Raw genomic sequence first — 22,903 nt, forward strand, 5'->3', positions numbered from 1 at the left:
TCGGCTTTTTCCTTTAAAAAAAATAAAAAATAAAAAACCCACCTCATAAAAACCCAGGCAGGGACTGGGGCTGAGCCGTTCCGTACGGCGGGAGGAGGGGGATCAGAAGCGAAGTCCCTTCCCCCATTTTGCAGCTTCTTGCCCGGTTCTGCAGGTGGGGCGTGCAGCCCCGGCGGGCGGGGGGGGGGGGGGAGGGGGGGGCGAGTTCGTGGGGCGCAGGCTTCTGGGGTAACGAGAGGGTCGTGCTAGACTGTCCAGCCCGGAACCCACCGCGGCGATCCTCGCCCGGCCCGGCCTGCTGCCCCTGCCGCGTGTGCATTTCAGCGTGGTGCGGTGGGTCCCCCATCTCACTGCTCCCAGCTGAGCCCCCCCAAATTCTCAAAGCTGCCCCCAAAGCAGAGCTCACAGCAAACGGTCTCCTCCCTCCTGGCGAATCACGTACACCATCCTGTGTGTGTGTGTGTGTGTGTGTGTGTGTGTGGTCTTGTGGCTTCTGGGCAATCCACAAATCTGTATTTACCCTCCCCTGCGGGGTGTGCCTGGTAGAAACGTCTAAAGCCTGTTGCCTCAAGGTCCCCTCCTCCAGGAAGCCTCTCTGGCTTCACCAGGCAGAGGCCCTGTCCGTCTGGTCTGCAGGCGCTCACTCCATCAGTGACCCAGGAGTCCGTGCCTAACTCTGTCCACCCCCCACTTCCCTATCCTGGGCCAGGCGTCTCTAGGAGCCCGAGGGCCTTCCAGCATGAGGGTGGGTTGTAGAATAAATACCCACCTGAACAGCCTGTGCTCACTGTGTGGAGGGGGAAGGTACCTTCCGGAGGAGAGGATGCCTGCAGGAGATGCTTTGGGGCTGGGCCTTGAAAAAATGGATTTTCTCCAGGCAGAGAAGGAGCAGTAGCGAATTCCAGGAAGAGGTAACCACACAAGCAAAAGCCCGGAGGTGGGAGAGAACACAGAGTAGGTAATGGGACTGGCGTGGGCTGGAGCAGAGAGAGTAGGTGAAGGGGTGGAGGGAGGTGAAGCCAGGCCGGGCCAGGTGCTGCAGGACATCTGAGGCTAGCCAGAGGATCTGGGGTTTGTCCTGAGGAAGTTTGCCATAGGAAGCCATGGGAAGGGTTTTGTTTGTTTGTTTTTTAAAGTTTTTATTTATTTATTAATGAGAGACACACAGAGAGGCAGAGACACAGGCAGAGGGAGAAGCAGGCTCCCTGTGGGAGCCTGATGTGGGACTTGATCCCAGGACCCTGGGGTCACAGCCTGAGCCGAAGGCAGATGCCCAACTGCTGAGCCACCCAGGTGCCCCCATGGGAAGCTTTTATGTGGGAGGGCCAGGCCCAAAAATGATGGCGAGAGTTAAAGCCTGCTGGGGCTGGAGCTCAGAGGGGGGAGGATGAAGAGCTGGCTCAGGCCGGAGGGGGCGCTCTGCGGATAGGGAGCAAGATTGAGGGGGCAGGTGCAGGGGAGGGAAGGGGCTAGGCCTAGGCCAATGCTCTGTCTTGGGAGAGCAGGACCAGGGCCCAGGTCTGGGGGAAGGTGCTACACCTAGTGACCCCGGGAACATCCCGGGGAGGCATGGCGCTTCCTGGAAAGGTTTTGGAATTAGGACTTCACGGACCCCCACCCCAGAACCGGGGATTCCTGGCGTTGTAGAAAGGTGGAACTCCGTTCTTAGCCCTTCCCAGCAGGAGTGTGGCCAGTGACTTCCGGCTTGAGCTGATCAGCTGTTTCTTCTCCCCAGCTCCTCTGCCTATCCGTTTATTGAGCACTTGCTGTGTGCCAGGCTCTGCAAGAAACGGCTCTGTCCCCACACGGCCTAGTGAGGGAGACAAATGCCGAATAGAACAACCCGCAGGGAAATGTGGTGTTGGCGAAACAAAACACACTCTGGCGGGGCCTCGAAGGAGGGAGGACGGGATACAGGATTTGGGAATAACCAGGTGGGATGAGTGAATGACCGTAGAAATGGGTGGCCTGGAGGGGGCTTTCTTAGGAGGTGACCTCTGAGCTGAGACTTGAATGACCCAAAGCAAGGGAACAGCATTTCAGGCAGAGGGAACAGTAAATGCAAAAGCCCTGAGGCAGGCCCCTATCTGGTCGGTTAGGAAAAGAGTGGAGAGGCCAGAGTGTCGGAAGCAGAGGGGATGAGGGTGAAGATGAAGGCAGTTGGGTCCAGGGAGGGAAGGGCAGAGACGGGGTTTGTGCAGGGCCTTGTGGGAAAAGAGAAGAGTTTGGATTTTATTTTGATGACAATAGGGAGCCATTGAACACTAGTACACACACACACACACACACATCTCTGTCCTCAGGATCTCTTTCTCCCCTGCGCTCCCATCCTGGGTAGGTCGCATGTCTCTCAGGCACCCCAGATAAGTAGGTTCCCTCTTGTCTCCACCACTGCTCCCCAAAGTCTTTCTCTGTACACACAAATAGTTCCCCAATCGCCAAGCTGTGATTGTGCCTTGTCCGCAGAGCTCGGAGAGGGCCAGAATCGCTTCCCCTTCGGTCACCCTCGTATTCCTGGCACCTGGAAGGATACCTGGCCCCTGATAGATGCTCAATAAATTATCTGTTGGCTGGAAGGCGGTGCTGCTCAGCTCGGGAGGGCTTCGTCTACTTTGGCTCCCCCGCCTCCAACACAGGGGCAGGCATCACCGCGAGGCAGGGGTTTCTCTCTATTTTGTGTCCGCTGCGCCTCGGTGCCTAGAGCTGTGTCTGGTCCGCAGGAGGTGCTCCAGGCATGCTTGTTGACCGACTTAACAAACTTTGAGGTTTTTCCTACCAAGATGGGAGCAAGGAGGTGCGATGTCCCAGGTGAGTGTGGGGGATGCTCCCAGGCTGGCTGCGGTCTGTGCCCCCAGTGGAACGCCTGCCCCCAGCGACCCCGGTCTGGTGGCAGGGATTCGGCTGCCCTTCTCAGGGCCTGCTCTGCCCTCTAGGAGCTCGCAGTCTGCTGCTGGTGGCAAGGGGAGTCCGAGTCCCAGCTGCGGGAGTTTGCTCGTGCAGGGCCAGGCTGGGGGCTGTTCAGGCCCCATCTCCTTAAAGGACAGCTCCAGGCTCTGCCGTTTTACAGATGCGAATACTGAGGCCGGAGGGGGCGAGCGGGGTCTGCCCTCCTCGGTGCAGGTTCCCGGCCTCCTCCAGAACCTGCCTCAGCCCTCTCCCTCGGGAGGGCCCCTTCACCCCAACCGCCCCCTCCCCAGCACGCTGCCCCCCACAGCACCCCCCCGCCCCCCGCCGAGGTGTGTCTGGCTTCCCTGCACGTCTCTCCTCCGGGGAGGGAGCGGGCGGCGTCGGCGGGGCACTGGGCGCGGGCCTCAGTTTCCCCACGGGGCCCGGCCGGGGGCGGGGCGGGGGCGGGGTCCCGGGGCGCGGGCCCGAGGCGCGGGGGCGCGGCGGGCGGGCGGGTGGGCGGGCCGGGGGGCGGCGGCGCCACCTTAAGGCGGCTCTGCCCGCGGCTCCCGGCCGAGCCCCGCCGGAGGGAGGCGGCTCCGCGCGGGGCCCGCCGCCCGCGCCTCCGCCGACACCGGGCCGCGGCTCGCGCGACCTTCGCGCCCGCCCCGCGCCCGCGCCCCCGCCCCGCCCCCGCCCCCGCCCCGCGCGCTCGGGGGGGCGCGGGCGCTCCGGGTCCCGGCCCCGCGCCGCCGCGCCCCTCCTGCTGCCTCCGGGCGCCCCCGGCCCCGCCGCCGCCCCCCCGGGATCGTCGGGCTCCGGCGGCGCGGGGGCCTCCGCATCGCCAGGATGTACCCCCAGGGGAGGCACCCGGTGAGTGGGGGCCCGGGCCGCGCGGGGGCGGGGGGCGCGGGCGCCCGGAGCTCAGACCCCGCCGCGCCCCCGCCCGCAGACCCCGCTCCAGTCCGGCCAGCCCTTCAAGTTCTCGATCTTGGAGATCTGCGACCGCATCAAAGAGGAATTCCAGTTTCTTCAGGCTCAGTACCACAGGTGAGGGGGGCGGGGGCGCCGCGCCCCGGGGGAGCCGGGAGCTCACCTGGGAGCTCACCTGGGAGCTCACCTGGGAGCCCCCCGGGGGGGGGGACGGGCCCGCTGGGGGCCCCCGGGCGCAGCCAGGCGGGGGCGGGGCCTCCAGGGTGCCGGGAGGAGGGAGCCCCCCCTGCAGGGCCGAGGGAGGGCTTCCAGGTGGAAGCGCAGGTGAGGTGGCCGGGGACGCTCAGCACTGGGGCGCTTGGAGCCTGAGAAGGGGCGGGAAGGGACTGGACGGGAGGTGGGGCGGCGAGCAGGAAGTGGGGACAGGGGACGGAGCCAAAGCCATCACTTTGGAAACTGGCCCAGACCGGGTATCTCTGCGTCCTGTGCCGGGTGGGGCGCGGTGGGAGTAGAGGCAGGGCGCAGAGTGGGATCCCCATGCCCCTCTCCTTCCCAGCCTCAAGCTGGAGTGTGAGAAGCTGGCCAGTGAGAAGACAGAAATGCAACGACATTATGTCATGGTGAGGGGCTTCGGGTGCCAGGAGCTGCGGGCAGTGGGGAGGGGGCTCCGCTGTGACTGAAAGCGCTGGGGGTTTGACTCCCCGCTCACCCTGCCCCTCCGGGCCTCATTTTCCGTCTTGTAAAGGGGGCTGGTTGGGATTCCTGGCCATCCTACAAATAATGAGGCAAGGATGTCCCCTCTCCTGATGGGCATCTCTGAGGGGCCGGGGTCTCTGGGCACCTCCTCCTGCCACCCTCCCTGCTTGCTCCTCTGGTCTTCCCCTCTGGGCTTGGGGGGAGGCTCTGTGCCCTGCTGTGATTCCCCCAGCCTGGGGGCTCCCCGGAAGCCCCAGCATCACCCAGCTCAAGGCTGGGCACCAACTGGCACAGTAGACATTCCCAACTGGCTCTTCCTTTGCAGTATTATGAGATGTCCTACGGGCTCAACATCGAAATGCATAAACAGGTAACTGTTGGGGCTCGGGGTGTTCAGGAGGAAGGGTGAGGGTCTGGAAGCTGTGAGAGAGACCCAGCGCTCAGGCAGTCCGGGTCTTATCCTGAAATCTCTGGGACCAGGGGGCCAGATTTCAGCCTCACAGAAGGAAAACAGTTCTGAACTTCTGGAGACAGGGTCCAGCAGAGAGGCGAGAAGTGGGCAGGAGCCAGGTGTCCCTGTCAAGGAGGGCTTGTGGCAGAGGCTGCAGCCAGGTCGGGCAGGCAGTGGAGGTGACTTCTGGCCCAGGGAGGTCCCTTTCAGGCCAGAGAGTCTCATGTTTGGAGGATGGATCCTGATGATCTGAGCTGGACCCCAAGCTGCTGTTGATGCTTTAAAGGATGTAAGATTGGCCCTAGTGCCCTGAGGGTCCGAGACTCTCATCAGCTTCTGAGTGTGATGCAAGGTTCTCAGACCAGAAGGGTCTCAAATTGACTCCAGTTGTTCAAGATTAACCCCGAGACGGGGTGCCCAGGTGGCTCAGTCGGTTAAGCATCCGACTCTTGATCTCAGCTCAGGTCTTGATCTCAGAGGCGTGAGTGCAAGCCCCATCTGTGTTGGGTTCCACGCTGGGTACCAAGCCTACTTAAAAAAAGAAAAAAAAAATTAACCCCAAGGACCTGACACTGACCTCAAGGTTCTCTGATAGATGAGGGACCCCAAAAGATTGTGAGGTTGATGGGGTCTTAGGTTCTGTCCCTGAGACTATCAGAACAGGGTAGGGGTGGGGGGGGTGGAGCCTAAAACAACACTCCTTCCGGGTGGGTGGGAAGAGGAGGGGGAGTGGGCTAAGAGTGTGGACTGCCTCAGGGTGCCCGCCCTGGTGTGCTTTTCTGGGTATGCGTGGGCTCTGCTGGCTCTGGTGTGGGCCGCGGCGGGCGGGGGCTGACCTGGCTGGAGTAGGGCGTGGTCCTGGGGGTGCATGAAATAGACCATCTTAGGGGGTGGGAGGGGGCAGGCAGGTGCTAGGGCCCGGCCCCCACCCTCCCAGTGGGAACTCGAGCCCTGCCCAGATGCACGAGGCACACAGCACCCCTCTAACCCTGGCAGAGGCGAAGCATAGCCTGACCCTGCACACACCTGGATATGCCATACCTGCCCCTCTCCCCCTGCCCCCATGCAGCTTTCCCTCTGTTCAGCCTCTCGGGGCTCCCCTGGCTCAGATCCTGTCCCCGAAGACACCTGCTTGTAAAACCACAGCCTCCCCTCCACTCCCTGTACTTCTGCGCCCAAACGTGTGGGTTTCCCCACATACCAGCCGATTCTCCAGCTACGACACCAGCAGATGTCCTGAGATTCAGCTTGATTCTGACACTCTGCCTGGAATTAGCTCAGACCTCACAGGTGCGGGGCTCGGCCCCACCAGGCTGCCCCTGTTGCAGATGCCAAGCAAAAGTCTGGGTCTCTGGCCCAAGCGTCTGACCGTTCAGCTATATATAAGTTGAGGGTTCCCGTAATCCCCACCTCAGGTTCAATAATTTGCCCAAACAGTCCCCAGAACTCAGGGAAACAGTTGGCTTGTTAGATTACCCGCTTATCCTATAGGATCGGATTCAGGAACAGCCAGATGGAAGAGAGGCGCGGGGCGAGGCATGGGGCGGGGGCGCAGAGCTTCCATGCCCTGCCCGGGTGCGCCACCCTCCCAGCACCTCCATACGGTCACCCACCTGGTCACCCACCCGAGGCTCCCCACCAACTCCGTCAGGATTTTTAGGGAGGTTTCATTGCACAGACCCAATTGGTTACATCATCGCCGTTGCTGATTATCTCGACCTCCATCCCTCTAACATACTCAGGTGTTGAGAACAGCAAGATGCTCCCCGCCCCCATCACTGGGAAATTCTGAGAGTTTTAGGGGCTCCTCTGTACCAGGATGTGGGACAAAGACAAGATATATGTTTCTTTTTATTAGTCCAACACCACAAAGCCCTTCCCCCTGAGCGTGGTGCACTGGGATCTCGGCCTGGCAGTGGCCCAGGTCGCAGAGGGAGCCTGTGCCCCCCAGACACGGCCTGGGATGGCCACTGCTTTGTTTGCGATGACCCCACAGCCCCTCAGTGCCCATCTGAGTTGGGCGTCTGGGTGGCTGCTTCCTGGGAATCTGTTGATTGTGTCTGTATCCGTCCCGGCCTTCCGGCTCCCGGCGGCCCTGGGCATCAGCTCTGCAGGCCGCGTCCTCCGCAGCCCGCCTTCCGCCCCCGAGCCTTGCCTCTCTGGCTTCAGCGTCGCCCCCTTTGCACCTGCTGGTGACGGCCCCTTACCTCCCGGGCTTTGCCAAGGCTTATTATGTCTGGAGTGAGGGTCCCCCCCAAGCCTCCTCCCTATTGTTTCCTGCCAGGCCGAGATTGTGAAGCGCCTCAGTGGTATCTGTGCTCAGATTATCCCCTTCCTGACCCAGGAGGTGAGTGGGCCTGTGGGGGCAGACGGGGAGCTGGATGACTGGGAGAGGGGGGACTGGTTCCGCCGGGGGGCCGGGGAGGGGGGACCGGGCAGGGGCTTCAGGGATGGACGGAGGTGGAGGCTGAGGGCGAGGAGTGGGGGCTCCGGCCCGGCCACCAGGCCGCCTGGGTCCGAGTCCTGGCTCTGTGCCCTTGGCTGCTTGCCTTGTCTGTGCCTTTGTGGTCATGTTTAGACAAGCTGATACACGCCAGGGCGATACTGGGTGCTAAGCAAGCACCCAGGAAGAGTTAGCCCTATGTGTGCTCAGTGCAGCTGGCTAGTCACGAAAGGGCAAATACCGTCCAGCTCCATTCCCGGGAGGTCCCTAGAGGAGTCTCGTCGTGCACAGAGACAGAGACGAGATGGTGGTGGGAGCCAGGGGCTGAGGGAGGAGATGGGGAGTCTCCGTGTGGGGAGATGGAAGGTTCTAGAGATGGAATGTGGGGGTGGGTGCACGACGATGTGAGTGTGCTTCGTGCCGCTGAGCTGTGCACTTAGAGACTGTTAAGATGGTGACTCGTAGGTATCTGTAACCACAATAATAATTTTAAAAAGGTAGAACCGGGGCAGATGACATAATAAGCAGTGTGAGCACCTCACTGAAACTTAAAAAAAAAGCGGGGTGGGGTGCCTGGGTGGCTCAGGTAGCAGTTAGGCGTCTGCTTTCGGCTTGGGTCATGATGCCAGGGTCCTGAGATCAAGCGCCACATCAGGCTCCCGGCTCAGTGGAGTGTCTGCTTCTCCTCCCTCTAAATATTTTTTCTTTTTAAGATTTTTTTTATTTATTCACGAGGGACACACACACACACACACACACACACACACACAGAGACAGAGAGAGAGAAAGAGGCAGAGACACAGGCAGAGGGAGAAGCAGGCTCCATGCAAGGAGCTCGACGTCGGACTTGATCCCGGGACTCCAGGATCACGTCCTGGGCCAAAGGCAGACGCTCTACCGCTGAGCCACCAGGGATCCTCCTCCCTCTAAATATTTAAATAAAATCTTTAAAAGGAAAAAAAAAAGTTAGCCCTTGTAAGAATTCTCCAAGGGCCTGCCAGCCTGAGGACCTTTGCAGCAGCTGTCCCTGCTTCCTTTCTGGAGCATTCCATCCACAAGAGACACCAGGGCAGGTCCCCCTGCAGGGTGGGTAGATGGAGCCCCCCCCCCCCGTTGTGACAGCGAACAAAAACAGGGGTAGATGCTCACCTCGGATGGGACCCCACCAAATCTGAGATTTTCTGGAAGCTCGGGAAGGAGGGATATCCTGGCTGGCGTGAGACTGTAGAGATGGTGTCTGGAGCAGAGGGTGGGGACCGAGTGGCCGCGGTGACAAGAGCAACACGGGAAGAAAGATGGTAAACGGACTAGGAAGTGAACAGCAACACACACAGGTGCCCCAGCAAGTCCATTCTAGCCCAGGGGTCAGGGGATGGTGTGGTCGGGGTCCACACCCCACCCTCTGCCTGCTTTATAAATAAGGTTTTATGGGGACACCGGCAGGCCCGTTCAGGCACATGGTCTGCATGGCAGGACACGGAGAGAGAAGGTGCCACAGAGAACTGAAAATATTTACTCTGCGACCCTTTACAGAAAAAGTGGGCCAACCCTCGGCCTAGATATGCTTACACGCGGGTGTGTGGATCCACAGCCGTGTGCGGTCACACACGTACATTCATCTATGTTTCTATTTGAACGTATTACATTATGTTTCTACTTAAATTTGTATTAAATGAGATTAAGTGAAACGGTTCCTTCGTCACTTGCACGGGCCGCATCTCAAGTGCTCAGTAGCCACCTGCGGCCTGTGGCTTTCCGACAGTGGGGACAGAGGACTTGTAGTCATTGCTTGAGGCAAGGAGAGGCAGGAAGAAGGTGGCAGGGCAGAGACCCTCGGGCTACTAGGGACAACAATTTCTACTTTGTGACCTGCTGCTGTTTCCCACCCCCCCCAGGGAGCGCTGGGGACAAGGATGGGGGGGAGCTGGGGCCTCGGAGGACACTCCGGGGGTGGATGGGGGCTGCCAGCAGACAGGGAGCCTGAGCACCCCCTCCCGGTACCCCCGCCTCCCAGCATCAACAACAGGTGCTACAGGCCGTGGAGCGGGCCAAGCAGGTGACCGTGGGGGAGCTGAACAGCCTCATCGGGGTGAGTCCTCCCCACCCCTACCCTGTCCCGGGGAGACCCCACCCCCGGTCCTGGGCACCCTGGAGGTGCTAAGGCTGGGGGTTCCAGGTGGGCGGCTGGAGGGGGCTCTGGCCTCCCCGGAGCCTCGGGGCGCCCCCCTCTGCCCACACCCGGTGCCGGTCTCTGCTGCCTCTCAGGCCAGGGGCACTGCTGGGCTGCGGCCCGGCCCTGGCCCACCCGTCCTCTCTCCAGCAGCAGCAGCTCCAGCCGCTGTCCCACCATGCCCCCCCTGTACCCCTCACCCCTCGCCCTGCTGGCCTGGTGGGCAGCAGTGCCACGGGGCTGCTGGCCCTGTCCGGAGCTCTGGCCGCGCAGGCTCAGCTGGCTGCGGCCGCCAAGGAAGACCGGGCAGGTGGGGAGGCCGAGGGACCCAGAGGTGAGTGGGTCCCAAGGGTGGCGTTGGGCAGGGGATCCCGGGTGCGGAGGGGGAGTGGCAGGCCAGGCTGTCCAGAGCACCAGACTCCCTGAAGCGCCAGGGAGCGAGTGACCGGGCCCGCCGGGCTTGGGGTCAGCTTTCCTCCCAGCCGCTGTGTGTTCTTGGGCGAGCTACTGCCCGTCTCTGGACACCTGTCTGAATGTTCAGGGGAGGACGCGGGTGTAGGAAGAAGGAGGGGGGTTCTGAGCTGGGAAGGGGGCCCTATAAACTCCAGAGGGGCGCGTCCCTGGCACCACGAGCTACGGAACCCTCACCTTGTCTCCCCTCTCTCTTCGCCTCCCCTGCATCCTGCCAGTGGACAGAGCCCCGAGCAGGGTAAGTTGCAGGGCGCCCAGGAACTCGGGTGACATTCGCTTTGTACTCGCAGGTGGCTGGAGCCGGGGGTTCTGAGCTGATGGGGTCCTCAGAGCAAGACCCCGGGCAGCTCCTGGAGCCTTTTGCTGTGGGAGGTGCCCCTAAGGCTAGACTTCTTTTTATCAAAAGTTTGCCACCTTGAGCTTCTTTCTGCAATTGAATAAGTGAACGTGCAAGGAGTAGCCTCCACCCCCCTTCCGTTCATCAACTGTCCGTCATCCAGCTGATGTTATCTATCAGAGCTGCTCCGTAGCCCTGTGTGTAATTTTTATTATTTCTAAATTGTTTTTCTTTTTTAAAAGATTTTATCTATGTATTCACGAGAGACACAGAGAGAGGCAGAGACACAGGCAGTGGGAGAAGCAGGCTCCCTGCGGGGAGCCCGATGTGGGACTCGATCCTAGGACCCCAGGGTCATACAGATGGGGAGACTGAGTGCCAGGGAAGGAGCCGACTGCCTGAGGCCCACAGGCAGGTTGATGCTGGGGGAGGGGGATGCAGCTGACCCAGGCTTTGACCTTCGAAGGCCAGACCGTTGGCGCCTGTGGGCTGGCTTTGAGTCCTGTCTCAGCCCCTCCTTCACGGCACAGCCCTGCCTTCCCTTGGGCTCAGTTTCCCTGTCTGTATAATGGGATTAACCATCACCTCCCCCCACAAGCTTGCTGTGGGGGGTCAAGAACTGAGCATTGACTCTGCCCTCGGAAGGTCCCATTTCCCAGACGGGAAACTTGAGGCCCAGATCCCAATAACAGTGTTGGGGACCCTCGGGCTTGGCTGTGCCAGGATAGGGTCTGGGGCCTCGGGGCTCTGACCCTCTGTCCCATCTGGCCCTGTCTCTCTGCAGAGCGCATCCCCCTCACCCCCTGAGAGTGTGGTGGAAGAGGAGCGGCCCGGTGGCCCGGCCGGCAGCGGGAAGCAGCGCGCTGAGGACAAAGATCTGTCAGGACCTTATGTAAGTGGGGGGCAAGCAGAAGACTGGGGCAGGCCCCCAGCCCTGCTGTTCAGAGCCGACCAGAGCCGAGCTCTGGCCGTGACTCTCTCACTCCAGGGCCTTCCATAGCTCCCCTTTGCCCACGGAGCGCAGGGCAATCAGAAGACCCCTGCGGGCCGGGCCCAGCTCTAGTTGCTCTTGTGTCTGAAGCCCCTGGACCGGGCAGCGGGTGCCCCCCCTCCTGGATTTTGTTCCGGCCCGTGCAGCCCTCTGTGACTCCCCTTCCCCTGCCCCTCTAGGAGGCCCAGAATGCTCTGTCCTGCAGGAGGCTGGCCCTGGCCCCCCGCCCCCTCCAGGGCCGGGACCCCTCCCTCACTGTATGAGCCCCGCACCTGTAGTCTCTACCTCTGGCCCCCCCACCTCAGTGGAGGCTGGGGCTGTACCTGCAGGGGGAGCACTTGTCGCATCCGCAGGGCCAGCCTCACCCTGGTCCCGCTTGCCTGGCAGCCCCAGAGCCTGCAGGTCCTCCTCTGTTTCTCACAGATGCCTTTGCTCTTTAAGAATCGGAACAGTTTGTTCTATACACGTCAGCAACTCCTTTGGTTTTTAAAGAAGATAATTGGGGGTCGGTGGGGGGGGGGTCAGAGAAGCCCCTCCTGCTGGGAAGACGTGGGCTTCAGGCTGTACCTTCGGTCTTCCTGGCCTTTCTGCTTGACACGGGGCAGCCCTGGACAACGCTGTTTCCCCCAAGGGCCGTGGGGGAGCCGCACAAGGAAGGAGAACTGATGTAGGGGCAGGCGTCAGGAGAAAATTCCTCTCGGGCAAGCTCGGAGGGCTGCCTGGAGGGGGCAAGCTGAAGGCCAGGAGCCTGAGGAAGGGCCAAGGCTATGGTTTCCCCGCACTGCACAGAGCGGGGAAACTGAGACCCGGGGAGGGCCCCACAGCACGTCGTGGGCATGCAGCTCCACCCCCCTCACTTTTCTCCATAAGGGACTCCTGCCCCCTCCCCAACACCCCCCTGGACCTGAGCAAATGGCAGCCTTTTTTCCGAACCAAGTACAGGGGCCTCTGGAGCCTCCAGAGACCTGATCAGACCGGGACTGGCCCTGTGTCCGCCCCCACTCCTGGGGATGAATAAGGGGATGTGGAGGCAGGGGCACGGCCACAGTAAGCTCTCTCCCTCTCCTCTGTGTCCCCCCCCAGGAGAGTGACGAAGACAAGAGTGACTACAACCTGGTGGTGGACGAGGTGAGTCGGGGTCCAGCCTCTGACTGCAGGGCCCAGAGGTCTGGGCACAGCGAGTGGCAGGTTTGGCAGAGTGTTGGGCGTGGAGGGAAGGGGGCGTCCTGGCCTCCTCTCAGTTCAGGGTGGCTGGGATGAGGGGACAGCCCGGGACAACCTCCCCTCCATAGCACAGGCCCTGAGAACCCTGGGGGGCGGGCAGTGGCTTCAAGCGCCCTCGCTGTGTGATGGGGTGCTGTGCCCCCTCCCTGGCCTCACTGGCCCCCCAGTCAGGGGGGGACACCAAAAGCAAGCCCTGACGTAGACGCTGCCATGTGTGCTTATGGTGCAGGTACCCTCAATCCCATCAGACGGGGTGGATTGCAGGGGCCCAGCCTGGAGGGTGGGACGGGGTCTGGGGGGGTACAGGAATGGGCTCGCCCTCTTTACCCGCTTCCTCTCCACTTAACCTCACCTCCTCAAACCCAGGACCAGCCGTCGGAGCCCCCCAGCCCTGCCAGCACCCCGTGTGGAAAGGCCCCCATCTGCGTCCCTGCCCGTCGGGACCTCGTGGACAGTCCGGCCTCCTTGGCCTCGAGCCTCGGCTCGCCACTCCCCCGAGCCAAGGAGCTTGTCCTGGTAAGGAGTGGGGGAGGCCTGGAAACTCACTTCGTGCATCCTGGGGACCTGGAAACAGATGCTGACACCTGAGATGTGGAGGGGGGCGGAAACCCGCCCGGCCTGGGTGTCCAGAGGCTTGTCCTTCGTGGTTATTTGTCACCCTCCTAAAATCCGCCTCGACTTTGCCCAAGTACTTCTCCCGAGCGGACTGGCTCCGTCGGGCCTAAACACACACCAAATACATACACGTTCTCCATCTTCTGGGGAGACGGTTGCTTGCTTAAGTAGGGAGCCCCGGAAATAAGCCCAGTGACCATAGAATCCGGGCCCAGGGCTGACTCCCGCCCTGCAAGTGTTCCGGCCCCTGAGAGGCGCTGGAGGCGCAGCAGCCCCACCTGAGGTCCGGGCAGGAGGATTACTATGGGAACAACTTTCTCCGCGTAGGAAGCGCCCCGGCACCCACGCGGGGCTCCATCTGTCCCGCCCCCTCCCCCAAATCTTCCCGAGGCCCAGCCCGGCACTTACCCACTTACCGGGAGAGGGAGAGGGAGAGGGAGAGGCGGAGAGGGAGAGGCGCCGGTTTCTAGGCCTCCCCTCCCAGCAGGTTGCTATGGCGACGCAGAGGCTGGGGCTCACGTGGCATCTTCTGTGACCTCCTCCACTCCAGGAGGCCGAGGGGGAGGGGCGCCCGCGGCCTCCCTGTCCACGTGGTCCCCACCCACGGCCCTCGTGGGCGCCCGGGCTTGGGGCAGCGAGGCGGGCTTGGGGAGGCGAGGATGGGCGCGAGGTCGGCAAGGTTCCTGGCGGTCGGGGACCCTCAGCAGGAGGACAGGGCGAGGAGCTCCTCCCCAGGTCCGCTTCCCCCCTGCTCAGGTGTCCCCCCCTCCCTGAGAGACACTGCTCCCCAGAAGCAGGGCGGGCGGGCCCCTACTGGGTGTCAGTCCCTCGTCCTGGGTCCCTGTCCTCCTCCCCCGGTGCGGGTCCTCTGTCCTGGGTCCCCGTCCTCCATCCAGGAGCACACCCTGTGCTCTCCCGCCCCACACCCTGCCCCCTTCTGTCGCAGTGTGCCCTCTCCCTGCAGGTGTGCCCCTTGCTCAAGGCCAGTCTACACCCGCACTAGTGACCCTGTAACCCCTAGCCGTGTAACGCACTGCATGCCTTATCATACGCGTGCACGGTTCTGGCAGCAGGTGTGAGTGCCCCTCCCTGCGCCCGCTGTACCCCTGTGGGCGGGTGCTGTGCCCCTTCCTGCCCAGGCGCCCGCCTGCCGCTCCCAGTGTGCGGACCCTCGCGTGTCCCTGACACGGCAGAGGGGCACTAGCGGGGCGCTCCGTGGCACGCAGGCACATCCCGTGAGCCCCAGCCTAGCTCGCATACACCTGCTCCTTCCTCCCACCTGGTTTCTCACCAGAGTGTGGGCAGCAAGGTGCGGGGCACAGGGGTGTTCAGTCCTGACCTTTCTCCCCAGAACGACCTTCCTGCCAGCACCCCCGCCCCCAAGTCCTGCGACTCCTCCCCGCCCCAGGATGCGTCCACCCCCGGGCCCAGCTCAGCCAGTCACCTCCGCCAGCTTGCTGCCAAGCCAGCGCCTTGCACCGACAGTGTTGGTGAGCGTGGGCTGGGGCCCGCCAGACCAGGTCTCTTCTCTGGGGGGTTCTAGAAGATGCTAGGGGTGGGGGAGGAGGGAGGCCAGAATCCGGCCCTGGCCTGGCCTTGGCCCTTTCCGGGACTCGGAGCCCAGTGCTGCCTCACTCTGGACCTCGGTCTCCTCAGGGTCTTGGCTTGACAGTTGGGGAGGCCGAGGCCCAGAGAGGCACTGGTTTACTCACGAGCTTTGGCCCTAGTGCACGGGCCGAGAGGCCTTGGGGTCAGACGGCCTGGGGTTTGAGGCCAGCCTCGGGTACTCATCAGCCCCGACTCTGGGCGAGCGACTCAAACTTCCTGAGCCTCAGATTCCCCATCGTTGACGTGGGGGTGACGGTGTTTTCCGTTTCTGTCCTGTGGCCTGGCCCTGGCTGGTTCTGGGGCCCCAGAAAGAATCAGCCCTGGGACCTGCCCTTGAGGAGCTCCCAGGCGTGTGTGACCCGGGCTAGCATAGACAGAGGGAAGCAAAATGGGCGGGGGTGGGGGTGGGGAAGCTTGATGATGTTGCTGGACATCGGCCCAGGGTTTTGAAGGGTGAGTAGGAGCTCAGCAACTGAGGAAGGAAAGCCAGAGGGAAAGATTCTCAAACATCTGGAAATATGACACGGTGTGGTGGAGCCTGGACCAGGGCACAGCCACCCCCAGTGAGCGGTCAAGGCCGTGGAAGGCCGGGTCTGGGTCCGGGGGGGTCTGAAGACCTGTCTTTGTCCCTTCGTGCTCAGCCCTGAGGAGCCCCCTGACACTGTCCAGTCCGTTCACCACATCCTTCAGCCTGAGCTCCCACAGCGCCCTTAACGGGGACCTCTCTGTGCCCAGCTCCTACGTCAGCCTCCACCTGTCCCCCCAGGTCAGCGGCTCTGTAGTGTATGGACGGTCCCCCATGGTGAGTGCTCGGTGTGGGGGCACCAGGTGCTATCGGCAGGATGCGGGGGGCAGGGGGCCGGGAGGAGAAACCAATCACATAAGGAGAGACAAGGAAATAGGGAAAAGGACGGCAAGTACTTGCTTGGCAAGTACATATGCATGTGGGAGGGTGATCCGAGGGTCCCAGGGGCCCACAAGCTGAATACAAAGAAACAACAGTGAGTGTGCTGCACTGTTGGGAGCAGAGAGCCCCCGCCCCAGGGCTGAGGGTCCCCTTCAGACCCCTGGCAGAGGGCGTGCCATTGCTAGTCCTGTTTTCAGGGACTAATGATTCCAGCAGACTGCGGACGAAGGACTAGGCCGGGGAGAGGACGAGAAGTGGGGTCTCAGGAGGAGTGGGAGGAATGGGGCATGAGACCTGTGAGCTGGGGCGCAGGGGGCAGACCCCTGTGGGCCCCAGAGGACAGTATGGGGACAGATGGCTGAAGTGGACCAGGATGCCTCCAGAGGGAAGAAAATGCCGTCGTTGGGGACATCCCGGCCCCCAGGCTGGGTGGCACCTGGGAGGGATGTTGTAGAACGGAGCTCAGCAAGTATTTTCCGCAAGAGGCCAGACAGTAAATAGTTTTGACTTTGGAGACCGGGTTTTCTGTGTCACAGGTCGCAGCTACTCGCTTCTGCCTTCACAGCTCAGAGCCTCCACAGACAACATATAAAGGAGTGGGTGTGGCTGTGTGCTAATAAAACTTTATTTACAAAAAGAAGCAGGGGGCCAGAGGTTGCCAACTCTGGGGTTCTAGGTTCCCTGGGCAGGGAGACTTTGGCGGGAGCCTCTGCCCTCCTATCTGCAGTATGGGTGGAGGACAGGGCTCCTCCTGGGGAGGGGCTGGTGAACCGGTGAGGGATCCTCTGATAAACAGAAACACGGCAGGTAGCCTGGGGGAGGGCAGAGGTGGCCTTCAGTCCCCTGCCCTGTGACGCCCCCTCTGGCATTTTGGCAGATGGCATTTGAGTGTCACCCGCATCTCCGAGGGTCGTCTATCTCCTCCTCCCTGCCCACTATCCCTGGCGGAAAGCCGTGAGTATTGGCTCGGGGCTCCCGGCCTCCTGTCAGGTGCTTACCTTGTGGGGCGGGGGGCTGGGGTTCCCGGCTGCCTTTCCAGAAGGTCTCTTTGAGGGGCTCTGGAGAGAGGGGTTATGTAACAAGCAAGATGTAGACCATTGCTTTTCAATGGAGGGGCGCGGGGGGGGGGGGGGGGTTGCCTTCCCCACCCCCACCCCAGGACGTTTGGCCTGTCTGGTGATATTTTGGGTTGCCACGCCCACATCCGGCCTCCCGTGGGTTGGGGCCAGCCATCCTGCTGCAGGCCCTGCAGCGCACAGACTGGCCCCGGCCCCAAGTACCCAGGAACTTCCTGCCGTGGCGGAACGTTCTGTACCTACAGCTGTCCAGGCTGATTGCCATCAGCCACCTGTGGCTTTGGCCACTGAGGAACCGGAGTTGTAAATGTATTTAGGCTGAACTGGCCGCCCGTGGCTGGTGACACCCCTGGGCCCCGTTCTCGGGAGCTCTCCAGGCATCTCCCAGGGCTCGCGCACCGGGCACCGGGCTAGGCCTTTAGCACCACGCTGTTGGGTCGCCTGTGATCACGGGGTTCCTTCCCCGAGGGCGTGGGGGCACCCGGGGCGGGGGGGACGACGGTGCCACCTCCAGGGCCGACCCTCCCCGCGGTCACGGTCCTCCTCCTGTCCAGGGCCTACTCCTTCCACGTATCTGCCGACGGGCAGATGCAGCCGGTGCCCTTCCCCTCGGACGCGCTGGTGGGCGCGGGCATCCCACGGCACGCGCGGCAGCTGCACACGCTGGCGCACGGCGAGGTGGTCTGCGCGGTCACCATCAGCGGCTCCACGCAGCACGTGTACACGGGCGGCAAGGGCTGCGTCAAAGTGTGGGACGTGGGGCAGCCGGGCGCCAAGACCCCCGTGGCGCAGCTGGACTGCCTGGTGAGGGCGGGGCCCGCCGCCGGGCGGGGCGGGGCTTGTTCGGTGAGGGGCGGGGCCTGGTCGGCAGGGTGGAGCTTTGGGGCCGTGGGGGCGGGGCCTGTCCGGCAAGGCGGGGCTCACAGCCTATGGAGACTGGGCCTGGTGCCTTGGGGGCGGGGTTTGCCCGGTGGGCGGGGCTTGGAGAGTATGGGCGGGGCTTGTCCGGCAGGGCGGGGCTCGCAGCCTATGGAGACTGGACCTGGCGCCCTGGGGGCGGGGTTTGTCAGGCGGGGCGGGGCTTGTCCGGCGGGGGCGGGGCTCGCAGCCTACGGTGATCTGATCGGCGCTCTGGGGGCGCTCGGAGGCCGGGCGGGAGGGCCAGCCCCACGCCCTCGCTTCTCTTCTGTCCCAGAACCGGGACAACTACATTCGCTCCTGCAAGCTGCTGCCGGATGGCCGGAGCCTGATCGTGGGCGGCGAGGCCAGCACCCTGTCCATCTGGGACCTGGCGGCGCCCACCCCGCGCATCAAGGCCGAGCTGACCTCCTCCGCCCCTGCCTGCTACGCCCTGGCGGTCAGCCCCGACGCCAAGGTCTGCTTTTCCTGCTGCAGCGACGGCAACATCGTGGTCTGGGACCTGCAAAACCAGACCATGGTCAGGTGGGTGGTCCTGACCCCTCTGCTTGGGTGCCGGGGGTGGCCTGGGAGGGCACTGGAGCAGAAGCAGCTCCGGAGTGACGCCCGGGCCCTTCTCCCCGCAGGCAGTTCCAGGGCCACACCGACGGCGCCAGCTGCATCGACATCTCCGACTACGGCACTCGGCTCTGGACCGGGGGCCTGGACAACACTGTGCGCTGCTGGGACCTGCGGGAGGGCCGCCAGCTGCAGCAGCACGACTTCAGCTCCCAGGTGCTGCAGCGGGTCTGCTGGGAGGGCCGTAGAAGTTTCTGGAACCCGGAGGCCCCTCCTCTCCACCCAAGGCACTCACTTCCAGAGGCCGAGTGGTTCAAATACCTGATGTCTGTCCATCTGTTTGTCCTTAAGACAAATCCACAGGCCTTTCCCCTTAATTCTCCCAGGACAGCTACAGGGAAGCACAGAGGAGCTGATTCCTAGGAAGCTGTGAGCCCACTAAGACCCTCAGATTGTTTTCCCAGATGCTTGTGCCACACCACCCCCTTATTCCTTTGTTCTTCCTCCCCCCGGCCTTCGATCTCCTGACCCTCCTGAGAGCTCCTGACCACCCCCTACCCCCCACCGCCTTCACCCCCCTCTGGGACTCAGCATAGGGGAGCCACTGATCTGGAGAGACAGGCAAAGGTCGACACAGGAGTTGCACAGAGGTCTGTCGAGGGCGCTGTGGGAGTCTGGGCTGAAGGATGTAGTGACAGGGCTGGACAGAATCGGGGGGCTCCTCAGGGCTGGGCACAGTCACCCAGGTCCTCTCTCCCACTGCCTTGGGACAGGGTGGGAGCTCCGTGGCCTGACATCTAAGACCCCCAAACTCTGGTCTCACACACACCATGCCCGGCCACACCTCTAGAGTGCTCCACTTACTGTGCCCTCCAGCTGACACGCTTTCCCCTTCCTTTCACCAATTGGTGAGCTCCTGCTCATCCTTCAGAACCCACCTCCATTTTGCCCCCTTCCTGGAAGCCTGGGGGTAGCTGATTCCCAAACCCTTTTCTGTTCTACCTTCCCTTCTCTTTAGCTTAAAAGTCTCTTTGATAAGGAAGGCAGGGTGCAGGTGGATGTGGTAGCCGGTCCCTTGCCCCCGAGACTTAGTTGGGTTGTTCTCTGGGGACCCTGTGGTGAGTATCTCCCATCCCGCTGGGCCACCTGTCTTTATTATACAGGGACGTTTCTGTGCGGCCAGGAGAGAACACGTAAAACCTTCTTGTCTCCTCTCTGCTGTCAACTTAGGGTTCTTTCCACATGTGTCCCGTCAGTGAGATTGTGAGAAGTTTAGGGCAGAGCAAGGCCTCATTCTGCTCTGGGCCTGCTCCGGCTGGGGCATGGGGTGATGAGGCCCCCGAGCCCCTGCAGATCCAAATAAAAGGTGTTGGCAAGTGGGGCGCGTTCCGAGCTGGGAGTCCGAGGACCTGATCCTTCACGGCTGCGTGACCTTGAGCGAGCGGGGGGCCTCAGCTTGCCTTCCACCATCTGCTCAAGGGGGGCGGCTGTCCTCGGCCGGCTTCACGCCCGCCCACCCGCCTCCCAGAGCTGTTGTGCGTTCGGAGCGGATAATGGATGTGAGGCCCCAGGGTTCCGTGTAATTCTGATTAATATTAATGATTTGACATGCAGTTGCCTGCTGTGTTCCAGGCCCTGGGCCAGCTGCCTCTCCATGCGGGGCTGCGGTGGGAGGGCGCCGGACCTCCCCCCTCCGCCCCCTCTGGGCATCCTCCAATATCGGAAGCGGGTTCTGATGCCCCCTGTTCCCTCTGCACCCCCAGATCTTCTCTCTGGGCCACTGCCCCAACCAGGACTGGCTGGCGGTGGGCATGGAGAGCAGCAACGTGGAGGTCCTACACGTCCGCAAGCCAGAGAAGTATCAGTTGCACCTTCACGAGAGCTGTGTGCTCGCCCTCAAATTCGCCTCCTGCGGTGGGTGCTCGGGCTGGGCGGGGCGCTGGGGCGGGCTCTGCCAACACACAGCACAGCACCAGCAACCCACATGGCAGGACACAGGACGCCCGGTGGGATTTGAATTTTAGCAGATCACTCGTTAGTGTGAGGTTTTCCCAAGTATTGCACGGGACACACTTACACGGAAAGGCCACTGCTGTGTAAATGCCTACGTGTTCAGGAGATATACTTACACTAAAAATCACTTGGCTTATTTTTTAGTGTAAGTGTATCCCAAGCACGTAGACTACAAAGAATAAATGACGATGCTCGAGGCGCCTCTGTACTAAAAGTGATTTGTGATTTTCCCGAGACTCGAATGTAACTGGACATCCCAGATTTTATCCGGCAGCCCTCTCCTGGGGGCTCCCCCTTCTCGAAGCCAGACCGAGCCCCTTGGGGGGTGCCCCCCTCGTGAGAGCAGGGGTGTCCGAGAGAAAGGGAGAGGCCGGCCCTGGGTTGTCTTTGCTTCCTCCCTCCTGGAACTCCCCCGGCCCTCCCCTCCCCAGGGCGCTGGTTCGTGAGCACCGGGAAGGACAACCTGCTAAACGCCTGGAGGACGCCGTACGGAGCCAGCATTTTCCAGGTACTCGGCAGTCTGCAGCCCCCAGGGCAGGGCAGGGCAGGGCAGGGTGTCCCGGAGCCCCCAGGTGGTTGGTGGGTACACCATGTCCCCCAAGTCCCCCCACCCCAGCCAGGAAGCTGCAAAAGCAGGGTCTGCAAACTGGCCACACGCCACATCTGCATGCACCCTGGGTTCTTTTTTTGTGTGTTCTTAACTTTTAAAATACGTATAAAATTCACCATTGTAACCAACTCTAAGTGCGCAGCTCAGGGCACGAAGCACACTCACCCCGCCCTGCACCTACCCCCACCACCACCTCCAGAACCATCTCCCCACACGGACCCCCCCACCGCCCTGGCTCCCACCACCTCCTCTCTGTCTCTGTGGACAGGCCTCCTCTGGGGACCTCCTGGGAGTGGGGTCCTGAGGGAGGTGTCCGTCTGGGTCTGGGTCCCCTCCCTGAGCCTGGTGTCCTCGGGGTCTGTCCACGTGGGGGCAGGTGTTGGGCCCCTTCCTTCCTGGGGCTGGGTCGTGTCCTGGGTGTGGACAGGCCTCCTCTGGGGACCTCCTGGGAGTGGGGTCCTGCAGGAGGTGTCCTTCTGGGTCTGGGTCCCCTCCCTGAGCCCGGTGTCCTCAGGGTCCGTCCATGTGGGGGCAGGGGTCGGGGCCCCTTCCTCCCCGGGGCTGGGTGGGATTCTAGAGTATAGATGGGCTGCATGGTGCTTATCCACTCACCATTTGACGGGCACCTGGTTTGCTTCCACGTTTGGGCGACTGTGAATCATGCTGCCGTGGGCACGTTTTCATGTCTGGGGCAGCTGTCTTGGAGTGGAATTGCTGACAACTGCGTAACCTCTGGACAAACTCTCCACCACCCCCCAGCAGTGCACATGGGTTCAGAGTCTCTGCATCCTCACTGACACTTGTTATTGTGTCCTTTTTGTTTGTAGCCATCCTAGTGCGTGTGGGGCGATTTTTTTTTTTTTTTTTTTTTACATTTGTAAAGGGCAGTACAGCAGAGGGAGAATGCTGTGACGCAGATTATTTTGGCCTCTGGACTTGTTGGCTAGAGACGTATTTGGACCTTTGGCAGAGCCTGAAAACTCATCGTTGGGCCCTTTATGGGTGTAGGTCGTCGTGGTGAGCCTTAGCGAGCCACCCTCGCTGTGCCGTGTGGCCTCGTGCCTGGCGCACACGCTCTGAGCGTCCTTCGAGAGGGCAGGGCCTCAGATCTCCTTGGTGTCAAGAGAACAGGGGTCCTACCCTTCCCAGGAGCGCCGTCACCTGTCCTGAGGCCCAGTTTCAGTGGATGGTCCCCCTGGAACAATGTGTCACCTTGCTTCTCCTGTCATCGCCCCCCGCCCTGGCAGAGTCCCAACCCCCCTGCCGGCTGCCCCATCCCGCATCCCATCCTGGCCCCAGCCTCGACTGCAGGGTGGAGACAGCAGGGTCCCTGGGTGAAACAAGGCTCATTCTTGGGGGCAGGGACCCCCCCACCCCCACAGGCACCTGCCTCTTCCCACCTGCCCCGCCTCACCTCCCCCTTCTCTCCCTCCCCTCATCCCTGTCCCTAGTCCAAGGAATCCTCCTCCGTGCTGAGCTGTGACATCTCCGGGAATAACAAGTACATCGTGACAGGCTCGGGTGACAAGAAGGCCACCGTGTACGAGGTGGTCTACTGAGACCCCCCCCGCCCATGCCTGCAGCCCTGGCCTGGCTCCTGGGGGAGGGGCGTCCCGGACAGAGACCCCGACGGCCCCCCTCTGCTCCTACCTTCCAGTGCTACGTCCCGTCCACACTCTGGCTGCCTCCCTCCAACCTGCCCTCGCTGGACCCACGGGGGGCTGGATGGGCAGGTGGACTTTGGGGAAATAAATGTATTTATCACAACTGCCTTTCTGTCCTGGGCTGGAGGATGGGGGTCGGGGGGGTGGGGAAATCGCTTTCCCCGGGCCGTGACCGGGGGCAGGCTGGGTGGGAGACAGGTGTGCTGTGGGGCCGCACAGTGCAAGTGATGCCCAGGACAGGGGGCCGGCCCCCACGATCTGCGCGCCATCTGGGAGACGGCAGGGCTCCAGGACGGTGGAGATTCGCCGTCGCGTGGCAGAGGAGGGAGTCC

At 62.2% G+C, this 22,903-nt stretch overlaps 1 protein-coding gene and 3 long non-coding RNA genes across 12 annotated transcripts; 2 read left to right on the forward strand and 2 right to left on the reverse strand.

Moving 5' to 3' along the window:
- Positions 1–1,519: 1,519 nt before the first annotated feature.
- On the forward strand, positions 1,520–3,213 carry LOC144290891 (uncharacterized). The gene is made up of 3 exons (XR_013358382.1): positions 1,520–1,934; positions 2,721–2,808; positions 2,934–3,213. It is a non-coding gene; the product is annotated as an uncharacterized LOC144290891 (long non-coding RNA).
- Positions 3,214–3,607: 394 nt separating this feature from the next.
- TLE2 (TLE family member 2, transcriptional corepressor) lies at positions 3,608–22,674 on the forward strand. 8 transcript variants are annotated; one of them, XM_077860553.1, is made up of 20 exons: positions 3,608–3,759; positions 3,839–3,936; positions 4,376–4,439; positions 4,841–4,885; positions 7,251–7,313; positions 9,424–9,498; positions 9,730–9,913; positions 10,269–10,288; positions 11,172–11,279; positions 12,462–12,506; positions 12,969–13,118; positions 14,569–14,707; positions 15,467–15,627; positions 16,610–16,686; positions 17,363–17,612; positions 18,004–18,251; positions 18,353–18,500; positions 20,048–20,198; positions 20,729–20,805; positions 21,791–22,319. In XM_077860553.1, the coding sequence occupies exons 1-20, from the start codon at positions 3,736–3,738 to the stop codon at positions 21,926–21,928; spliced, it is 2,265 nt and encodes a 754-aa protein (XP_077716679.1). In that variant the 5' UTR covers positions 3,608–3,735; the 3' UTR covers positions 21,929–22,319. The 8 variants fall into 8 exon arrangements, with proteins under 8 accessions (XP_077716679.1, XP_077716674.1, XP_077716675.1 ...); XM_077860548.1 differs by lacking the exon at positions 21,791–22,319 and adding an exon at positions 22,359–22,674 and having other exon boundaries at positions 3,625–3,759; XM_077860549.1 differs by lacking the exon at positions 21,791–22,319 and adding an exon at positions 22,359–22,674 and having other exon boundaries at positions 3,625–3,759; positions 9,733–9,913.
- On the reverse strand, positions 6,833–10,471 carry LOC144290892 (uncharacterized). The gene is made up of 3 exons (XR_013358383.1): positions 10,228–10,471; positions 8,559–8,646; positions 6,833–7,878 (listed from the first exon to the last, which is right to left on the reverse strand). It is a non-coding gene; the product is annotated as an uncharacterized LOC144290892 (long non-coding RNA).
- On the reverse strand, positions 11,635–13,808 carry LOC144290888 (uncharacterized). 2 transcript variants are annotated; one of them, XR_013358380.1, is made up of 3 exons: positions 13,634–13,808; positions 13,149–13,323; positions 11,635–12,111 (listed from the first exon to the last, which is right to left on the reverse strand). It is a non-coding gene; the product is annotated as an uncharacterized LOC144290888 (long non-coding RNA). The 2 variants fall into 2 exon arrangements; XR_013358378.1 differs by having other exon boundaries at positions 13,626–13,808.
- Positions 22,675–22,903: the final 229 nt, after the last annotated feature.

This window comes from Canis aureus, chromosome 19 (assembly GCF_053574225.1).
Source record: "Canis aureus isolate CA01 chromosome 19, VMU_Caureus_v.1.0, whole genome shotgun sequence".
Classification (NCBI taxonomy): domain Eukaryota; kingdom Metazoa; phylum Chordata; class Mammalia; order Carnivora; family Canidae; genus Canis; species Canis aureus.

Excerpts from the sequence above, each read along its gene's own strand:
- TLE2 (XM_077860553.1), top strand. The coding sequence starts at position 3,736 with ATGTACCCCCAGGGGAGGCACCCG. Across the intron at positions 9,914-10,268 it reads GGAGGCCGAGGGACCCAGAG|TGGACAGAGCCCCGAGCAGG; the intron begins GTGAGTGGGTCC and ends GCATCCTGCCAG. Across the intron at positions 13,119-14,568 it reads GAGCCAAGGAGCTTGTCCTG|AACGACCTTCCTGCCAGCAC; the intron begins GTAAGGAGTGGG and ends CTTTCTCCCCAG.